At 46.5% G+C, this 19,833-nt stretch overlaps 1 protein-coding gene across 1 annotated transcript in view; it reads left to right on the top strand.

Moving 5' to 3' along the window:
• GLDN (gliomedin) overlaps positions 1 to 19,833 on the top strand; it is a 72,678-nt gene that overhangs the window by 38,532 nt on the left and 14,313 nt on the right. The window contains exons 3-4 of the mRNA XM_066342857.1: positions 8,278 to 8,295; positions 8,667 to 8,774. Coding sequence (XP_066198954.1) covers positions 8,278 to 8,295; positions 8,667 to 8,774 — 126 coding nt within the window. The remainder of the gene's footprint in view (positions 1 to 8,277; positions 8,296 to 8,666; positions 8,775 to 19,833) is intronic.

Here is a 19,833-nt window from a genome sequence, read left to right as displayed (position 1 = left end):
CACACCTTGGGCTCGGGGCCTGAGAACAAGATCTAACACTACACTGGGTTCATCTTTGTAAAAGCAGGTGTTGTGACGTGAGGCTAGTCCAGCTGTGACCATGAGACCACATTCCTGTTCCTTTTCCTGGACTCAGCTGTGGTTGCTATGGGGACAAGAACAGGTGCCGTGTAGCTTTGTGCAGCCTGTGACATCCCAGGTGAAGATGGTGGCATTTCACTGGCTACCATAGTTAGGGGTTTTGCTAGTGCAGCTTGTCAAACAACCGTGGCTTCTCCGGGTGTGACTTACCCCTGTGCCCAGATTCCCTGGGAACCCTAGAAGCAAATCCTCTGGGAGAGCAGGTGTCGTAAAGAAGGTGGGTTCTTCACTCCTGGTGGCCTCCCCATAGGGACTTATCGGAAAATCTCTAAAGCATCGCATTGCTGAACTGCTTGTCAGGGAAGACACACTTGAGATCCACAATATTCATTCTCCTTGCAGCCAAGTGACTCCAACGCAGGGATGACACCTGTCACTACTCCTTATCCTGTATCCAGGCAGACATCATGAATGGATCACAGTTGCTGCTGAGCATGGCCTTATGTCATTCTTGTGCTCCAGAAAGCTGTACGAATTGCTTAGAATTGGAACTTGAAGTAAAACCTATTTGCCATCCCTATTATGATTTTTAAGGTTGCTATGGCCATAGTTCAAAGCTGAAAGTCACCAAATAAATGGGATTGGACCAAAGTGGCAGCTTTTTAAAAAAAAAAAAATTATTGAATTTATTGGGGTGACATAAATGTGGGTTAATAAAATTAAATAGGTTTCAAGTATACACTTTTATAATACAAAGCTGCAGTTTAATGGGAGCATGTGAAGAAAGATAACTTTCTATGTCAGGTGCTTTCGGACTGGCCCAATAGCTGGTGGCAGAGTGGCCCTAGAGGGTGTACCAGCCTCCAGGGTGGGAACCGAGGCCACAAAGCTGCAGCCGGTGCAATTTCTGGTCAATGGATGGACAGACCATTCTTAGCTAGTGCAGCTGATCATGTTTCATTGAACTGGCTTCCCTGAGCAAACCAGCCAGTTGTTAGATTCAGCTCCAAGTGTGAGAGCTTAGGTCCTCACAGGCCCTCCCTTAAGAAAAGCCATGCAGGCCCTGGCCGGTTGGCTCAGTGGTAGAGCGTCCGCCTGGCGTGAAGGAGTCCCGGTTGGATTCCCGGCCAGGGCACACAGGAGAAGCGCCCATCTGCTTCTCCACCCCCCCCCCTTCCTCTCTGTCTCTCTCTTCTCCTCCCGCAGCCAGGGCTCCATTGGAGCAAAAAGATGGCCCGGGCGCTGGGGATGGCTCCTTGGCCTCTGCCCCAGGCGCTGTAGTGGCTCTGGTCGCCACAGAGCAACGCCCTGGATGGGCAGAGCATCGCCCCTGGTGGGCGTGCCGGGTGGATCCCGGTCGGGCGCATGCGGGAGTCTGTCTGACTGCCTCCCCGTTTCCAGCTTTGGAAAAGTAAAAAAAAAAGAAAAGAAAAGAAAAGCCACGCATGTACGACTCCTAGGGGGAGGAGAGGCCATGCCTTCTTTGGCCAGGGCTCCTGGCTGGCCCTGAAGTTGTGGCTGGCCTGAATCCCGAGCCCCAGGAAGTCCTTGCTAGGCTAAGAGTGGGACAGAAGCAGGGCTCCCAGCTTCAGCTCCTCGACATGCTCCAGGCCTGCCAGCATCGGGTTCGTAAAGTTGCGGCTTTTACTAGCTCTTCCTAAAGCAGCAGAATCAGACTTCACTTTTTTATTATTATTATTCATTTTAGAGAGGAGAGACAGAGAGAGAGAGAGAGAGAGAGAGAGAGAGAGAGAAAGGGGGGAGGAGCAGGAAGCATCCACTCCCATATGTGCCTTGACCAGGCACAAGTGCAGAGTTTTGAACTGGCGACCTCAGCGTTCCAGGTCGACGCTTTATCCACTGCGCCACCACAGGTCAGGCCTCGACTTCACTTTCTAAAATGTTTTTATTTGAGGTTTTTGGCTTCTTCTTTCCTTTCATCAGCAGGGCTTCAGGAAATACATAGGCACTTCCTCTGTGGTCATTTCTGTTCCAAGCAAGTGCCTTGGGTCAGGCAACACCTGTTCTGACACCATCCCAGGGTGAAAGGGAAATCAGAGACAGGCGTCTTCCCCAGTGATTTGGAATGACCGTGGTGGGAGGACACAGGTGGGCAGGCTTCCCAGAGGCCCGTAGCTTTAGCCACTGACCAGGGCCATCCATGAAGACAGGAATTGAGCCTCACACTTCATTATCACTCATTCCCCGTAACTGTGGTGCCTGTGTTCCCTGTTTCAGGTAAGAGCCTTCTGTTTGCAGTAGCGGGACCCCATTAGAACTTATTTGGGAAAAAGGGGGTACGGGGTCACAAATTATTATAAGGATAAAGGGAAGTATTTGTCAAAATAGTTTAGCCCATGCTCTGCTAACAATTAAACTATAAATTCTCAGTGGCTTAACACAGAAAAGGCTTATTTCTTTTTTTTTTTTTTTTTTTTTTTTTGTATTTTTCTGAAGCTGGAAACGGGGAGAGACAGACAGATTCCCGCATGCACCCGACTGGGATCCACCCGGCACGCCCACCAGGGGCGACGCTCTGCTGCGACCAGAGCCACTCTAGCGCCTGGGGCAGAGGCCAAGGAGCCAACCCCAAGGCCCGGCCATCTTTGCTCCAATGGAGCCTCGGCTACGGGAGGGGAAGAGAGAGACAGAGAGGAAGGGGGGGGGTGGAGAAGCAAATGGGCGCTTCTCCTGTGTGCCCTGGCCAGGAATCGAACCCGGGTCCCCCGCACGCCAGGCCGACGCTCTACCACTGAGCCAACCGGCCAGGGCCAGAAAAGGCTTATTTCTGACTCCACAAAGTCCAGCAATGTTTGGCTGACCCAAGGTAGCTCTGGTGACCTGAGGGTCCAAGCCGCTGCTTTGTGCGGCTCTGTCATTTCAACACCAGGCACCAAAGTTTCCCCAAGGAAAAGAGAGGACCAAAGGTGCTTTAAAAGGAAGGAAAAGAGAGGACCAAAGGTGCTTTAAAAGGCCAGGCCTGGGCCCTGACCAGTTGGCTCAGCGGTAGAGCGTCGGCCTGGCGTGTGGGGGACCCGGGTTCGATTCCCGGCCAGGGCACATAGGAGAAGCGCCCATTTGCTTCTCCACCCTCCCCCTCCTTCCTCTCTGTCTCTCTCTTCCCCTCCCGCAGCCAAGGCTCCATTGGAGCAAAGATGGCCCGGGCGCTGGGGATGGCTCCTTGGCCTCTGCCCCAGGCGCTAGAGTGGCTCTGGTCGCAATAGAGCGACGCCCCGGAGGGGCAGAGCATTGCCCCCTGGTGGGCAGAGCGTTGCCCCTGGTGGGCGTGCCGGGTGGATCCCGGTCGGGCGCATGCGGGAGTCTGTCTGACTGTCTCTCCCCATTTCCAGCTTCAGAAAAATACAAAAAAAAAAAAAAAAAGGCCAGGCCTGGCAGTGTCTCGCTACCTCCACCCCATGGATCCCACTGGCCAGAGCCCCACCCTCTACACTGCCACAACCTAGCCTACAGGAAGGCTGGGAAATGGTCTCTCTGCGGGTCCAGGAAGAGGACCCTGAAGCTGAGTCTGGTGAACACAGAGCTTGCTCCATCACAAGGGTTGCTTGCTGAGCGATTGGGCGGAGGGGCGGCAGCCAGGCCCCCGGAGGGTGGAGTTGAGAGACAGAATGCTGCCAGGAGCCCACACAGTTCCTCTCCCTGTCCCTCTGACTCTCTGAGGACACCCCGTCTCTCATCTCTGCTTCTCTCTACTTCATTCTCTTCTCTGAAGACTGACCTTTTTTTTTTTTTAACTGTACATGGCCACCCACAGACCTGTAGTTTATAAACTAGGCACATTATGGGTTGATTTTAGGTTTTAAGGAGAAAAGGAGAGTGGCTCAGCTGCTATCAGGCAATTAGCCAACTCTAATCGACTCTGCCCAGGAGTGTGGGTGGGGACGGTCAGAGCTACCTACCCACGTCATGTACGGGGCCCAGTGAAAAATGCTAATGCAGCCCTTGTTCAAAAGACAGGAGAAAGGCTTTTCTCCTTTCTTCCAGGGTCTCCCTCGCAACCTGCTGTAGCCGGGCTTATTTTGTTTGCACTTTAATGCCGTCCTCCCTGGGGCATGTGTTATTTACCTAGTGAGTCGGACCCTCACAGGCATGGGGCTCCCCCTGTGACTCCAGCATGCAGGGCGCCCCACCCAACCCCAGCCTTCCCTGCACCGGTGCCTGGGTCCCCAGTAGGATGGAAGGGGCGGCGGTCACTGCTGGGGCGTGGAGCAGGGAGAACCCATCCACACCAGGGCAGAGGAGCAGGCAGAAAACCCATCCTGGGGAAGCAGCACCACATACAAACCAAAGCTCCAAGTCCCTGGAACATTTCATTGTCCCATTGGACTTCATTCACAAAACCCAAATTCAAAGATAAAATTATTAAGAACTTCTAGGTGGCAACCACAGAGCATTATACCCAGGCACAAGGCCCCTTCTGAGTGTGGGGCCCTGTCAACTGCTCTGGTGGCAGGAATGTTGCTATCCCACAAGAATTCCTTTAGATCTGTAGCTCAAAAGATGAGAAGGGCCAGGAGCTGGAAAACACCCCGAGAAACTGCACTAAATGCCCAGCTGGCAGAGATACGTCATGCGACATCTGACATTATTATAATGCCACATATATGGGGGCTCCTTCCAGGTGTGAGGAGCCCTTGGGCAGCGCAGTGGCATCCTGAGAAGACAGTGGGACAGAAGCTTGTCGTCAAGCTAGCACTCTGCTTCTGGCCTCTTTGGAGCTGTCTGTGTCTGGCTCCCCCTTTCTCTTCTGCAATTCTCCTCTCCGGTAGCTTCAGGGCACGGAAGCTGCAGGATCCCCCCTCCCCCCAGGTCTCCAGATCATGTTCTCTCTCTCTCTCTCTCTCTCTCTCTCTCTCTTTCCTGGTGTCTCTTCTATCACCTGTCCCCTTGTCCCCACAGATAGGGTGTGTCCCCCACCCCTCTGCACTCCACAACTTAGCTGATCCAGGCAATTACCCTTTCCTCAAAACTGATAGCTAGCTCTCAACCTTTCTAGGGTCAGGGACTCCTTCAAGAATCTGACTGATTCTTTTCCTAGAAAATTTTCACATCAGGTGGTGGTGGGGAAGGGAACCCAGGATCATCTGCCTCCCAAACACCTGTCACGCTTGGTAAACATACAGGTTCATGAGCCTCTGTCTCCAAACTGAATTATTATAGAGCCTCCAGAGGGGACCCAGGGTGCTGCATTGTAACACGCATTCCAGGTGATTCTGTGGACTCAAAGCCACCGTAGCCATGGACCTTTTGTCAGGAAACCCTAATCTAAACACTTCATTATAGTGACACCCTTGGCCATGGCTAATGTGTCCTAAATATATACTACAGTTCCATCCAGGACCTCTCTCCAGTAGCCCTGCTGCATGGAAATGGGTATGAGACTGACTGTCCTGGGAACTTTGAAGCCTATTATAGACAGTTGATTCTTTCTTGTTTACCTTTCTTTCCTTACCAACCTGCACGTCTGAATTTGGCTCCATATGCTGTGGAGAATGATGACTGATTGATCTCCCTGGACCTTTCAGTTAGCCTCACCACCTCCTTACCAATGTGTGTGTGTGCGTGCCATCTTGTGGTAAAGTCGTGTCACCACAGGCTACACTAATCCCACAAAATGTGGTGCCATTTTCAGCAAATCATTTTTGCCCAAAGTAAGACTAGATGCATTGAAAGCATGCCTTCAAACACGTGTTCTCTCAAAAGTCCCCATGAGAGCCTCCTTGCATGACTATCCTAGGTCTCCTTTGCCTCCTACGCGAGCAGACACAAAACCCTGCTCATTCTTCTGAAATACCTCTGGAATTTCTAGCTTTCTCTACAACTCTACAGCCGCCAGCCACATTTACCCATAACCTTGCCTCTAATTTTAACTACAAAGACCCTCTGTGTATTTTCTCCCCATCCTTTTCCTTTCTCCTATCTCTCTCTCTTATCTTATTCCAAGTTCTCTTCGACTATCATCCACGGAGAAGATCTCAAATGCACTGACTTCACGGCGACCCCACCCCACGCCACTCCCACTTAGGAATATACTATACTCCCACTTAGGAATATACTATATATACGCACCAAGTTCAGATATCTGCCCCACCAAGTACTTACTCTGCCTCATCCCCACACACCAACTTGGTCAGTCTTCTTCCTTTCTCACCCTGACTCGTGCAAATTCCCGCCTCTGTCCCTTTGCTCCTGCTGGTCCCCTTCATGGGATGTCTAACCCCCACCTCCGCAGCCGTCTCTGGCCCGTTGTTTCTTCAGAGCAAGGCTGACTCTCTCTGGAGGCCTTCTCAGGCAGCCGTGGGCCCAGACTGCCCAGTACTCCTGTGGGACATTGCTTCTCTGTAGCTCCCTCACATTTCATTGTGGTTTCAGTGTGTCTACCTTCCCCAGGTAAACACAACAGACACGGGCCAAGATTTCTGCTTCTTAGTAAATTTGGGTGTGCGTAGCAAGTGCTTAGTAAATGATGATTTTTCTGGAAGAGGCACAAGCTTGGATTTATGGAAAGACCTTTCCACTGCAATGACACGTAGTCTGGAGAAACTGAAGGACCTTGTCTGCTCCTATTATAGCCTCATCAGCTTGCCTGAGTGCTCAAATGCAATAATTGATAGTATGACTCTATGGAAGCAAAATCTTTTTGTTAGATTATGTGTAAATGATTCATCTGACCCCACTCCTTAGATTTTCTGGGTAATTACACACTAAAAAAGGTAGTTGTTACCTGACCTGGGCCCTCAATCTTTCTCAGGCTGTTTCATGCAATGAGGCTAGTGTATTCCAAAAGTTTATTTTTAAAGCACCTGGGTACAGGCAGGCTGAGACCAGCAAAGGGTGCCAGCCTCAAGCTACGGGAGGGAGCATTAGATACAGGAGTTACTGCAGGTATTTGCTGACATGGGGTTGCCTGAACCTGGACTTACTCAGGTTAGCATATCATATCGGAGTCTGTCCCCTGGTCACTGACTTGATGAGGAGGAGGAGGGAGATTCAGCTGCAGAAACACAAGTTCTTTCTGATGTAGCACAGGCCTAATCAGCATGATCCTATCTGGTGTCCTTGGTAAATTTTGAAGATAGCCAAGGTCAGGAATCTCCCAGGAACAGCTGTGTCCTGGTGTCCCTGGGCCTGCTGCTAGGCTTTCACAAACAACTACTGTGATGTAAACTCCCCTAATGGTCAGGTCCAATGTAAGCTTTCCCTGACATCAACTTTTTGCTACATTTCAAAGTAAAGGTCAGGAAGCCATTAAGAGAGAATAGCAAGCATATTAACTACAACAGGGGTCCCCAAACTTTTTACACAAGGGGCCAGTTCACTGTCCCTCAGACCATTGGAGGGCCGGACTATAAAAAAAAACTATGAACAAATCCCTATGCATATCTTATTTTAAAGAAAAAAAAAAACAGGAACAAATACAATATTTAAAATAAAGAACAAGTAAATTTAAATCAACAAACTGACCAGTATTTCAATGGGAACTATGCTCTCTCACTGACCACCAATGAAAGAGGTGCCCCTTCTGGAAGTGCGGCGGGGGCCGGATAAATGGCCTCAGGGGGCTGCATGTGGCCTGCAGGCCATAGTTTGGGGACCCCTGAACTACAACCTCACAGTGGGGGCTGAGAATGTTGTTTTGAGCCTTAGTGGGAAGTTGGGTGAAGGAAATTTGAGTTTTAAAGGGGTTCTGGAATTAAAGGAGCCCTGAACCTAGACCTAACAATAGAGACCTGGTGAACCTGCTCCTCTCAATTCCCCGCATCTGCCTAGGGGCCACACTGACTGGGGGGAGCACTAGGAGCTGCCCCAGGACAGCCAGACCACAGCCTCAGAGACAGCACTGCCATCCACTGGTGCTGGCCTGCTCCAGGCTGCACTAGTGCCTGCCTGTAATGTCACCCAACCTCATTTAATCAAGTTGATTGATAAACCGATGACTGATTTCTGAATCAATAAAATTACTCTTGGTCCACTGAAACTTAAACAGCAGTGGTTTTGGTTAGCAAACGGGTCTGTGTGGAACTGACTTTAATCTTTTGGACAACTATACTGATTTCTATACAAAAGGCATGGGGTGGTTCCTTGCCAGCACATTTTAAGATGGGAAGGTGTTTTTTGGGTGTGACTTTACTTTCTTCTACCTATAGTTTATCATGTAAATTTCTTTTTCTATTGTAGGACCACCTGGCCCCCCAGGTAAGAGCCCATGGGTTTTCCCAGTTCAGGGGGCAGGGGCGGGTGGCTAACTCCCCAGCATCACTCAGAAAGGATTGAGGTAGGGAAGGGAGAAGAATCTAGAGGCAACCCTGACCATCACTGTGTCCCCTCCTCTCTGCCCCAACTGTGAGCTCTCCCGCCCCTCCCACTTAGAAAGCCGCCATCACCATTCCCCACCTGCCATTGTTTCAGGCCAAAGCAGCAAAGGTAGAGAAAGAAGGGAAGAAGCAGGGAAGGATCTGGAGAAGGTGTTGCTGCCTGCCCGGTTTGACTAGCTAAAGGAAATCTTAACTTCAGTGAAGAGGGGTGTTTTTCTTTTTAACGTTCCTGTTTCCCGTGTTTTGACGCAGGACCTCCAGGAGTTGGTGGGTTACCAGGACAGAATGGATCAGATGGGCAGCCTGGACCCCCGGGCCCAAAAGGCGAAAAAGGAGCAACTGGAAAAAGAGGAAAAATGGGTATTTTGGCAACTCTTTCATTATTTTCCTTGTTACTTGTCTCTGTTTTTGTATTTCTAATGGGCTAAAGTGCATGCTGTGGTTACTCTTGCCTGGAAGATGCTGTGTTTGGGGCGCCAAGGGCATTCTTTTTGGTACTGCCAATGGTTTAGCTCCCACTCCAGACGCAGTCTCCCTGGGAACTGACTGCTCTGACGCAGACTGACAGACGGAAGGGGCGGGAGCCGGAGCCCAGGGGCGAGGCTGTGTGTGCCACGCCCCACGTTCTTTCAAGGGTCAGTTCTGGCTTTGCCCTCTCACTGCCTTCTCCTGCTCAGAAACTGATTGAAAATCAGTTGAGCGATATCAGCTCCTGGGTTTTCCTGGCTAGAGGAACAGCTGGAATGATTTCAATGGAGTGGCAGCTTCCAGACATCCCTGAGGCTGGCCCTGGGGTTGCAGAGTCGCCTGTCCAGGGGTCACAGGGTGATTACAAAGATGTGGGTGGCATCCCCAAGAGACTGCCTCTGCCCTGCTGTGAGCAGCAGCACTGCCATCACCCGGGCAGAGGCCCAGAAGCACCAAGGCATCAGACGTGTCCAGGGATCAGTGAAAAGCAGGCAGGGGCTTGTACAGCGCCGGCAGGAGGCTGGGAGATGGGCTGGGGCGAGTTCTTCTACAGGGCTCTGAGCACCAGTCCTGGGAGCCGTGAAGAAGGCCTGGGCAGACTCACTGGAGAAAGCTGGCACGTGGCGTGGTGAGAGCTGGCGGGCAGGGGGTAGAGACTGCTCAGGAGGCTCCAGGAAGGACTGGCTCTCCGCCACTGTGCAGGGTGGAGGCTCCATCACACCTTCTTGTTTACTTTCAACCTCTTGGCTCTGCTACTCCAACTCACCTGAACAGGCCCTGGGCTAGAAGAACTTCCAGGAAATTCTTCCAGACAGCGCAGTAACCCCTGCTAGCACCTCGGCTCTTATTCCCATAGCAGTGTAAGTGAGAGCTAGTGTAGAAGGAGAAAATCATCCAGGGGATCTGCCATTTAGCAAAACCTACATGCTCACATTCCCAGGAGGCCACTTCTGTGAAAATGGATAACATGGTCCAAGTCAGCTCAGTCCTCAGAAGGCCAGCAATTACAGCCAGAATTACAGAGCAAGAATGGATTGTATGTGTTGGATAATAATTACAATTATAAATGAACGTCAGTGTCGAATAATGATGCCAGTCAATGTGCAGACATTTGGTTTATCCCAGGATAGCCCCAGAAATATAACCCAGTCCTAAGGATTCAGCAGTATTCGAGGGGCAGCTGTGAGGGAAGGGAGCCCCCGTGTTAGCATTTGGAGTAGGTGAGAAAGGCGTGCCCCCCCCCAAGGGTTGAGATAAATCTCTGGCTTTGTAGGGCTGTGTTTCAGCCAGCAGCCCACCCCCAACTGAGGGCAGGAAAGAAAAAGTTCATTCATTCAGGTAACACATATTTATTGGCAGGTACTGTTCTAGATGTTGGAGATCCAGAAATGGAAAAGCTGACAAAATCCCTGCCTCATAAAGCTTCCATTCTAATCTGGGAAGATGAACAATGAACAAAATAAATAAGTAGAATATATTGTCTGTTACATGGTGCTAAGTGCTAAAGAGAACAAATACAGCCAAGAGAGGGAGTGGGGAGTCTGTAAGGGGTAGGGTCTGACTGAACAGTGGGTGAGAGTGGGAGTTCCGGGGACCTGGGGAGGGAGTTCCAGCCGAGTGTGGGAGTCCAGCTTGTCCGCAGAGTCTGAGAAGTCGCAAGGAGGCCGGGGTGGCTGGACCGAGAGGATGAGAGGTAACTGTGGCCAAGTGAAGACCAGAGAGGCAACAGGCCAAGTCTGTTTGGCCCTGGGCATTTGAAGAACTGTGGTTTCCTTCAAAAGGGGAGGATTTATAGCCGAGCAGAGACCGGCCTGCCACACTGCTGACACTATTGCCCCGGAGGCTGCGCTGAAGGAGGCTGCGGGACAGAAGGAAGGAGGCTGCAGGACAGAAGGAAGGAGGCTTGCGGGCCGGGGTGGGGGGCGGCAGCAGCTGGGTGAGAAGGTGCTGGATTCTCTTTCTCTGTGGAGGCTGACCAGGTCCTCCATGCCAGGGGCTCTCATAGAAATACAGACCTGCCCAGTGAGAGGCCTGCCTGGATCAGCAATGTTAGAAATTAGAACAGGAAGTTTCCACCAAGGTTGAGGTGAGAACTTGAGCTGCCAAGGGCCCAGCAGGGGGTCCTTACCCTAGGCCAGGGGAAGGGGAACTTAACCACCCTTCTAGGTGATAGACAAATGCTATCTCAAAGAGCCCGGCCCTATGGAAAGAGGTTGTTGAAAAGTTTGCTCAGCTCTGGGTCAGCTCAGACTCCTACCTCAGACTGTCCGACTCCAGAGCAAGGGCTGTGCTGTCCCCAGTTACCGTGCTAACGGCCTCAGGGCTGTGCTTTTCTTCCCCGCTCCCTACCTGAGCCCTAGAATGAATGTCCATCCTATCCAGCAATCCGCTTTCTTGCAGGGGGACCAGCACTGGCCGAACCACAGAGGGAAATGTCTTTATTCTGAGAGCAGTGAGAAAGAAGCCTTGGAGGGATTTCAAATAGGAGAGAGTGACATGATGAGAGCTGTGTGCCTTTATAAAATTTCACTGCAGTGGCCGCGTGAGAGCACACTGAAATGAGCACGGGAGACAAGTGAGAGAGGAGGCCGGGGGGCAGGCGGGAGCCTCTCAGATGCAGGCAGAAGGGTGGCTGATAGGGGTCTGGAGAGTGAAATGGGGGTGACGTCAGCGGTCCGTGATGGTAGGTGGAGATACAGAGGAAGGAGGAAAGAGGCACCCAGACAGACTCAGAGGGCTCTGCCCGGCCTGACTGCTCTTCCCTGAGGTGGGAGCCCTGCACGGACTTGGGTGCAGGGAGACCCAGGAGCTCAGCACAGGATGGAGATATCAGGGCGCCTGGGGGGTGCGGGTCTGCAGTCAGAGGAGACCGTGGGGCTAGGACTCTACATCAGGGAGGATCAGAAAGCACAGGCACACGGGCATGGGTGCAGGGAGAGCCTGGGCGGAGCCCTGCGGAGCAGCAGCGTCTAGTGACCTGGGTAAGAAGCCCACAGAGGAGGCTGAGGACAGCGCTGAGCAGGAGAGGGTGGGGCAGCAAACATTCAGAATTCTACTGGGGAAGCAAAACAGGTGCAGCCCCTATTCTGAAACTTTCCATCTGATTGTTAACAGTCAACAATCTGATACATCTGTAATCACAAGATGAGATACACATTTGGAGAAAAGGACAGAGTGTTTTGAGGTTGTCTGATGAAATAAGAGTTTCAGAGCTCTAGCCTGACAGTCATTTCCAGGAGCTTGAATTTCCAGAGATAACCCTCAGTATCTGACCTTAGTAATGCAGAGCACGATGGAGGACTAGCATGGAGCCCAAGCTTGATGGCTTGGTTTGAGTTCTGGCTCTTCTACTTAGCCGTGTGCCCTTGGGCAAGTTACTTAACCACTCTGTGCCCTGGTTTCCTCATTGGTATAATGGGGACAATAATAGTTGCCAACTCATAGCATTGTTAGGAAGATTGAGTTAACATGTATATTAATATAATATAATAAGTATAATATAATATAATATAATATATAATATAATAAATATAATATAATAAATATAATATAATATATATGGCACTTGGAATAGAGCTTGACACATAGTAAGGGTTATATATTAAGCTAACTGTTGTTGTTTCCAAAATTGGGGAAGGAGAAACTTGATTTTAGATCAACAGGAAGGAAAATACTGACTTAGATTTGGAGAGAAGGGTTGAACCTAAAAGAAACTTAAATGTCATTTTGCAACTAGCATCTTCTATGAAGTTTGACATTCTGTTGCCTCAAAACCAAACATTTTCTTTCTCCATCTGTTTCACTTTCTCACTTAAGAGTTAATGTTATATAAAAACAGAAACAAACACCCTGCTCCTTATTCATCCCAGTCTTGGGACTGGGTGTTGTCAACACCCTGCAGTCCCCTTCTCTACCCTCCGTCTGTGACAGATGGTCCTGCCAAAAATATAGCATCCTCCCTCACCCCCTGCTGTGAAGATGTTGGAGTTGACCCCTGCGACATCACACAACCCCCAGCTCTAAAGCTGGTAAGATGGTTGTTTTGAGTGGGCGCCACGGGGGAAGGAAAATAGCAGAGCCACTTCTAGCGCACAAGTTCGGCAAGCAGAAATCTGGCCTTTCTTCTCTGGCAGAATGTGCTGACTCGAAGCCTTCCAGGAGTCATGGGACAAATGATACCAGAGTCCAGGCGACATCGTGTGATAATGTGACTGAGTACAACTGAGTTGAGTGGAGTAGAAAGTGCCACACACGGGTCCTCTGATGGTGAACATGATTAGGAAGCAGTGTGCTCTGACACCAGTGCATGGCCAGTTCATGGCCAAGGAGATTTTATCAACAGACACAAAGGGAAACTTGTCAGAGGCAATAGTCACGAGAGGGAAAAGACAAAATATTTTCTCCATAGACAAAATGTTCCCCACCCTTTCTTTTTTAAAAATTTTATTGGATTTATTGGGGTGACATTGGTTAAATAAAATTATATAGGTTTCAGGTGTGTAATGCTATAATACATCATCTGTGTATTGTATTGTGTGCTCACTGCCCAAAGTCAAGGTTCCTTCTGTCACCATTTATCCCCTCTACTCCCTTCTGTCTCTCCTACCCCACTTGAACCTCTTGCAGTCATCATACTGTGGTCTGTGTCTATGAGATTTTTGTTTGTTTGTTTTTTGCTTAATCCCTTCAACTTTTTTACCCAGTCCCTCAGCCCTACTTCCCTATGACAGCTGTCAGTCTGTTCTCTGTATCTATGAGTCTATTCCTATTTTGTTTGTTACTTTATTTTGTTCATTAGATTCCACTTATGGCTGAAATCATATGGTACTTGTCTTTCTTCAATTGGCTTATTTCAGTTAGCATAATAATCTCCAGGTCTATCCATGATGTCACAAAAGGTAAGATTTCCTTCTCTATTATTTTGAACCAGTGTTTTGGGTTTCTTCAGATATATTCCCAGAAGTAGGATCACTGGGTCATAAGGCAGTTTCATTTTTAATTTTTTGAGGAAACTCCATCCTACTTTCCACAGTGGCTGCACCAGTCTGCATTCCCACCAACAGTGCACAAGGGTCCCCTTTTCTTATATCCACACAGCACTTGTTGGTTGATTTATTGATCATAGCCATTTTGACAGGTGTAAGGTGATATTTCATTGTGGTTTTCATTTGCATTTCTCTAATGATTAGTGACATTGCACAACTTTTGTATTCTGTTGGCCATCTGTACATCCTCTTTGGAGAAGTGTCTATTCAGATCCTTTGCCCATTTTTTAATTGGATTGTTTGTTGAGCTGTATAAGTTCTTATACATTTTGGATATTAACCACTTATCAGATGTTTCACTGGCGAATATGTTCTCCTATTCAGTGGGTTGTCTTTCATTTTGTTGATGGTTTCCTTTGCTGTGTAAAAACTTTTTAGTTTGATGTAGTCTCATTTGTTTAGTTTTTCTGTTGTTTCACTTGCTTGAGGTGATACGTCAAAAAAAATATTATTACAAGAAATGTTTGAGATTTTACTGACTATGTTTTCTTCTAGGATTTTTTTATTTTGAATCTTACATTTAAGTCTGTAATCCATTTTGAGTTTATTCTTGTGTATGGTGCAAGAAGGTGGTCTAGTTTTATTTTCCTTATATGTATCTGTCCAATTTTCCCAACACCATTTATTGAATGGACTATCTTTATTCCATTGTATGTTCTTACCTTCTTTGTTGAATAGTTATTGACCATAATGGCATGGGTTTATTTCTGGGCTCTTTATTCTGTCCCATTGATCTATATGTCTGTTGTCATGCCAGTACCATGCTGTTTTGATTACTATGGCCTTGTAGTATAGTTTGATATCATGTAGCATGGTTCTGTCTACTTTGTTTTTCTTTCTCAAGATTGCTGTGGCTATTTGGGGTCTTTTGCAGTTCCATATAAATTTTTGGAATATTTGTTCTGGTTCTGAGAAATATGCCATTAGTATCTTGATAGGAATTGTGTTGAATCTATAAATTGTTTTGGGTAATGTGGACATTTTAATTTTTCCTATCCATGAACATAGTATTATACTTCCACTTAGTTGTATCTTTTTCCATTTTGTTCTTTAGTGTCATATAATTTTTCTGAGTTCAGGTCTTTTACATCTTTGGTTAAATTTATTTCTCAGATTCTGTTTTGTTTTGGTTTTTGATGCAATTGTAAATGGGATTGTCTTCTTAGTTTCCCTTTGTGATAGTTCATTATGGGTGTATAACAATGCAACTGACTTCTGGGTATTTATTTTGTATCCTGCTACTTTAGCAAATTTATTTATCAGTTCTAGTAGTTTTCTTGGTGGAGTCTTTAGAGTTCTCTATATACAATATTATGTCTTCTGCAAATAATGACAGTTTTTCACTTCCTTTCCAATTTGGATGCCTTCTATTTATTCTTTTTGTTTGATTGCTGTGGCTAGGACTTCTAGTACTGTGTTGAATAAGAGTGGTGAAAGTGGACATCTCTGTCTTGTTCCTGATCTTAGGGGAAATGCTTATAGGTTTTGCCCATTGAGTATGATGTTGGCTGTGGGTTTGTCATATATGGCCTTTATTACATTGAAGTATGTTCCCTCTATTCCCATTTTGCTAAAAATTTCTATCATAAATGGGTGCTTGACTTAATCTAATGCTTTTTCTGCATTTATTGATATAACCATGTGGTTTTTATTCTTCCTTTTGTTTATATGGTGTATCATGTTAGTTGATTTATGGTTATTGTACCAACCATGCATTCCTGGAATAAATTCTACTTAATCATGGTATATAATCTTTTTAATGTATTGCTAGATCTGGTTTGCTAATACTTTGTTGAGGATTTTAGCATCTATGTTCATCAGGGATATTGGCCTATAATTTTCTTACTTTGTAAAGTCTTTATCTGATTTTGGAATTAGGGTAGTTCTGACCTCATAAAATGAGCTTGGGAGTCTTCCTTCCTGAATTTTTTGGAAAAGTCTGAGAAGGATGGGTATTAGTTCTCCTTTGAATGTTTGACAACATTTCCCTGAGAAGCCATCTGGTCCAGTACTTTTATTTGTTGGAAGTTTTTTGATTACTGCTTCTATTTCATTAGTTGTATCTGTGTACTCTGATTTTCTGATTCTTCCTGATTCAGTTTTGGAAAACTGTATGTTTCTAGGAATTTATCCATTTCTTCCAGATTATCTAATTTGTTGATATATCATTGTTTGTAATATTATCTTATAATCCTTAGTTTTTCTTTGGTGTCAGTTGTCACTTCTCTTTTGTTTTTTATTTTATTTATTTGGGTATTATCCTTTTGTCTTGATGAGTCTGGTTAAAGGTTTGTCAATTTTGTTTATCTTTTCAAAGAATCAACTCTTTGTTTCATTTATCTTTTCTATTTATTTTTAGACTCTGTTTTTAAATTTTTGCTCTGATCATTATTATTTTCTTCTACTCACTTTGGGCTTTGCTTGTTGTTCTTTCTCTTGTTCCCTTAAGTGTAAAGTTAGATTGTTTATTTGAGATTTTTCTTGTTTCTTGAGATAGGCCTGTAATGCTATGAATTTCTCTCTTAGGATTTCTTTCCCTGTGTCCCATAGACTGTGGGTTGTTGGGTTCTCATTTGCATTTGTTTCAAGGTATCTTTTGATTTCTTCTTTGATCTCATTATTAACCCATTCATTGTTTAGTAACACATTATTTAGCCTCTAGGTCTTAGTGTGTTTTTCAGTTTGTTTGTTTTTTTCTTGTGATTATTTTCTAGGTTCTTTTCATTATGGTCAGAGAAGATACTTGATATAATTTCAATCTTATTAAATTTATTGAGACTTGTTTTGTGTCCCAACATGTGGTCTATCCTAGAAAATGTACCATGTGCACTTGAAAAGAATGTATATTCTGCTGCTTTGAGGTGAAATGCTGAAGATAACAAATTCAGCTGACTCAGTGTCATTTAAGGCCACTGTTTCTTTGTTGATTTCTGTCTGGAAAATCTAGCCATTGATGTGAATGGGGTGTTAAAATCCCTTACAATGATTATATTGCTGTTAATCTTTCCCCATTATGTCAATCAAGATTTGTTTTATATATTTAGGTGCTCCAATGTTGGGTGCAGAAATGTTTACAAGGGTTATATTCTCCTGTTTGATCCCTTTATCATTATATAGTGTCCTTCTTTGTCTCTTAATATAAGCCTTGTTTTAAAATGTATTTTGGCCTGGCCTGTGGTGACACAGTGAATAGAGCATCAACCTGGAATGCAGAGGGCTTGCCTGGTCAATGCACATGCAACAAGCAAGCAATGAACAACTAAAGTGAAGCGACTATGAGTCAATACTTCTTGCTCCCCACCCCCTTGTAAAATCAATTTTTAAAAATGCATTTTGTCAAATATAGGTATTGCTACCCCAGGTTTTTGTTTTATCTTTCCATTTTCATGTGTGTGAAATATCTTTTTCTATCCTTTTACTTTTCGTCTGTGTGTATCTTTCATTCTTAGGTGAGTCTCTTATGAGTCTTGTTTTTTATTTCTTTTTCCTTAAGTGAAAAGTGGGGAGGCAAAGAGACAGACTCCTGCATGTGCTCCAACCGGAATCCACCTGGCAAACCCCCTATGGGGTGATGCTCTGCCCATCTGAGGCTATTGTTTTGTTGCTCAGCAACCAAGCTATTTTAGCACCAGAGGTGAGGCCGTGGAGCCATCCTCAGCACCCAGGACCAACTTGCTCCAACCAAGCCATGGCTTCAGGAGGGGAAGAGAGAGAGCAAAGAGAGGGGGAGGGATAGAGAAGCAGATGGTCACTTATCCTGTGTGCCCTGACCGGGAATCAAACCCAGGACATCCACACACTGGACCAATGCTCTACCATTGAGCCAACTGGCCAGGGTGAATCTTGTTTTCTTATCCATTCAGCTATCCTATGTCTTTTCATTGGAGCATTTAAGCCATTTACATTTAAAGTGACTATTGATAGGTATGTATTTATTGCTATTTTATTCTATGTTCCACTGTTCTTTTCTTCTTCTTCTTCTTTTTCTACTTAAAGAAGATACTTTACACTTCTTGTAATACTGGTTTGGTGGTAATGCACTCCTTTGGTTTTTTCTTGTCTTGGAAACTCTTTATTTATTCTTCAAGTCTAAATTATATCCTTGCTGGGTAAAGTAGTCTTGGTTGTAGGGCCTTGCTTTCATCACTTTGAATATTTCATGCCAGTCCCTTTAGGCCTAAAATGTTTCTGTTGAGAAATCAGCTGACAGTCTTAAGGGAGTTTTCTTGTGGGTAACTACCTGTCTTTCCCTTGCTGCTTTTAAAATTCTCTCTTTGTCTTTAACCTTTGATATTTTAATTATGATGTGTCTAGGTGTGGGCCTTGTTGGATTCATCTTGTTTGGGACTCTGTGCTTCTTATACTTCTGTGTCTTTTTCCTACACCATATTAAAGGAGTTTTTTGTTTTGTTTTGTTTGTTTTTTGAGGGAGAGTGAGAGAGAGAGAAGAGGAAGGGAGATAGATGAGAAATGTCAACTTGTAGTTGCATCACTTTAATTGTTGATTGATTGCTTCTCATATGTGTCTTGACCAGGAGGCTCCAGCTGAGCCAGTGACCCCTTGCACAAGCTAGTGACCTTGAGCTCAAGCCAACAACCTTGAGCTTAAAACCAGTGACCTTTGGGCTCAACCCAGCAACCATAGGATCATGTTGATGATCTCACACTCAAGCTGGCAATCCTCTGCTCAAGCAGCAACCTCAGGATTAAAACCTGGGTCCTCAGCATCCCCAGTCAACACTCTATCCACTGTGTCACCGCTGGTCAGGCTAAGAAAGTTTATTGTCATTATTTTTTCAAATACATTCTTGGTCCCTTACTCTCTCTCTTTTCCTTCTGCTACCTCTATGATGCAGCTGTTGTTATGCTTCATGTTGTCCCAAAGGTCCTTTAAACTATCCTCATTTAAAAAATCTTTTTTCCTTTGGCTGCTCTGATTGGGTGTTTTCTGCTATCTTGTTTTCCAAATTACTTATTTGATCTGCTGTTTCATTCAACCTACTGTTTATTCCTTCTAGTGAAGTCTTCATTTCAGATATTGTATTCTTCATTTTTTACTGTTTTTTTCTTCTGGTTTCTATGTGGGGGTTTTTTGTACTTGCTATCCCTCTCACTTTTCTTTTTTTAGAGAAAAAGTCAGAAAGACAGAAAGAGATAAAAAGCATCCACTCATGGTTGTGTCACTTCAGTTATTCATTGCTTGCTTCTCATACATGCCTTTACTGGAAAGGGGCGGGACCTCAAGCTGAACCAGTGACCCTTCGCCCAAGCCAGTGACCTTGGGCACAAGCCAGTGGCCTTGAGATTATTATTATTATTTTTTTTTAATTTTTCTGAAGCTGGAAACGGGGAGAGACAGTCAGACAGACTCCCACATGCGCCCGACCGGGATCCACCCGGCACGCCCACCAGGGGCGACGCTCTGCCCACCAGGAGGCGATGCTCTGCCCCTCCAGGGCATCGCTCTGCTGCGACCAGAGCCACTCTAGCGCCTGGGGCAGAGGCCAAGGAGCCATCCCCAGCGCCCGGGCCATCTTTGCTCCAATGGAGCCTTGGCTGTGGGAGGGGAAGAGAGAGACAGAGAGGAAGGAGGGGGCAGGGGTGAAGAAGCAAATGGGCACTTCTCCTATGCGCCCTGGCCGGGAATCAAACCCAGGTCCCCCGCACGCCAGGCCGACGCTCTACCGCTGAGCCAACCGGCCAGGGCCTTGAGATTATTTTGATGATCCCACTCTCAAGCTGGTGTCCTCACTCAAGCTGGCGAGCCTGCATTCAAACCAGATGAGCCCATGCTCCTGCTGGCAACCTCAGCATACCTGGTTGATGCTCTATCCACTGTGCCACCACCAGTCAGGCACTTGCTATCTCTTTCTTGAAGTTCTTATTAAGTTTCTTGTACATCTTTA

The sequence above is a fragment of the Saccopteryx leptura genome, chromosome 6 (genome assembly GCF_036850995.1).
Source record: "Saccopteryx leptura isolate mSacLep1 chromosome 6, mSacLep1_pri_phased_curated, whole genome shotgun sequence".
NCBI lineage: Eukaryota > Metazoa > Chordata > Mammalia > Chiroptera > Emballonuridae > Saccopteryx > Saccopteryx leptura.
This window is presented reverse-complemented; position numbering and strand designations above follow the sequence as displayed.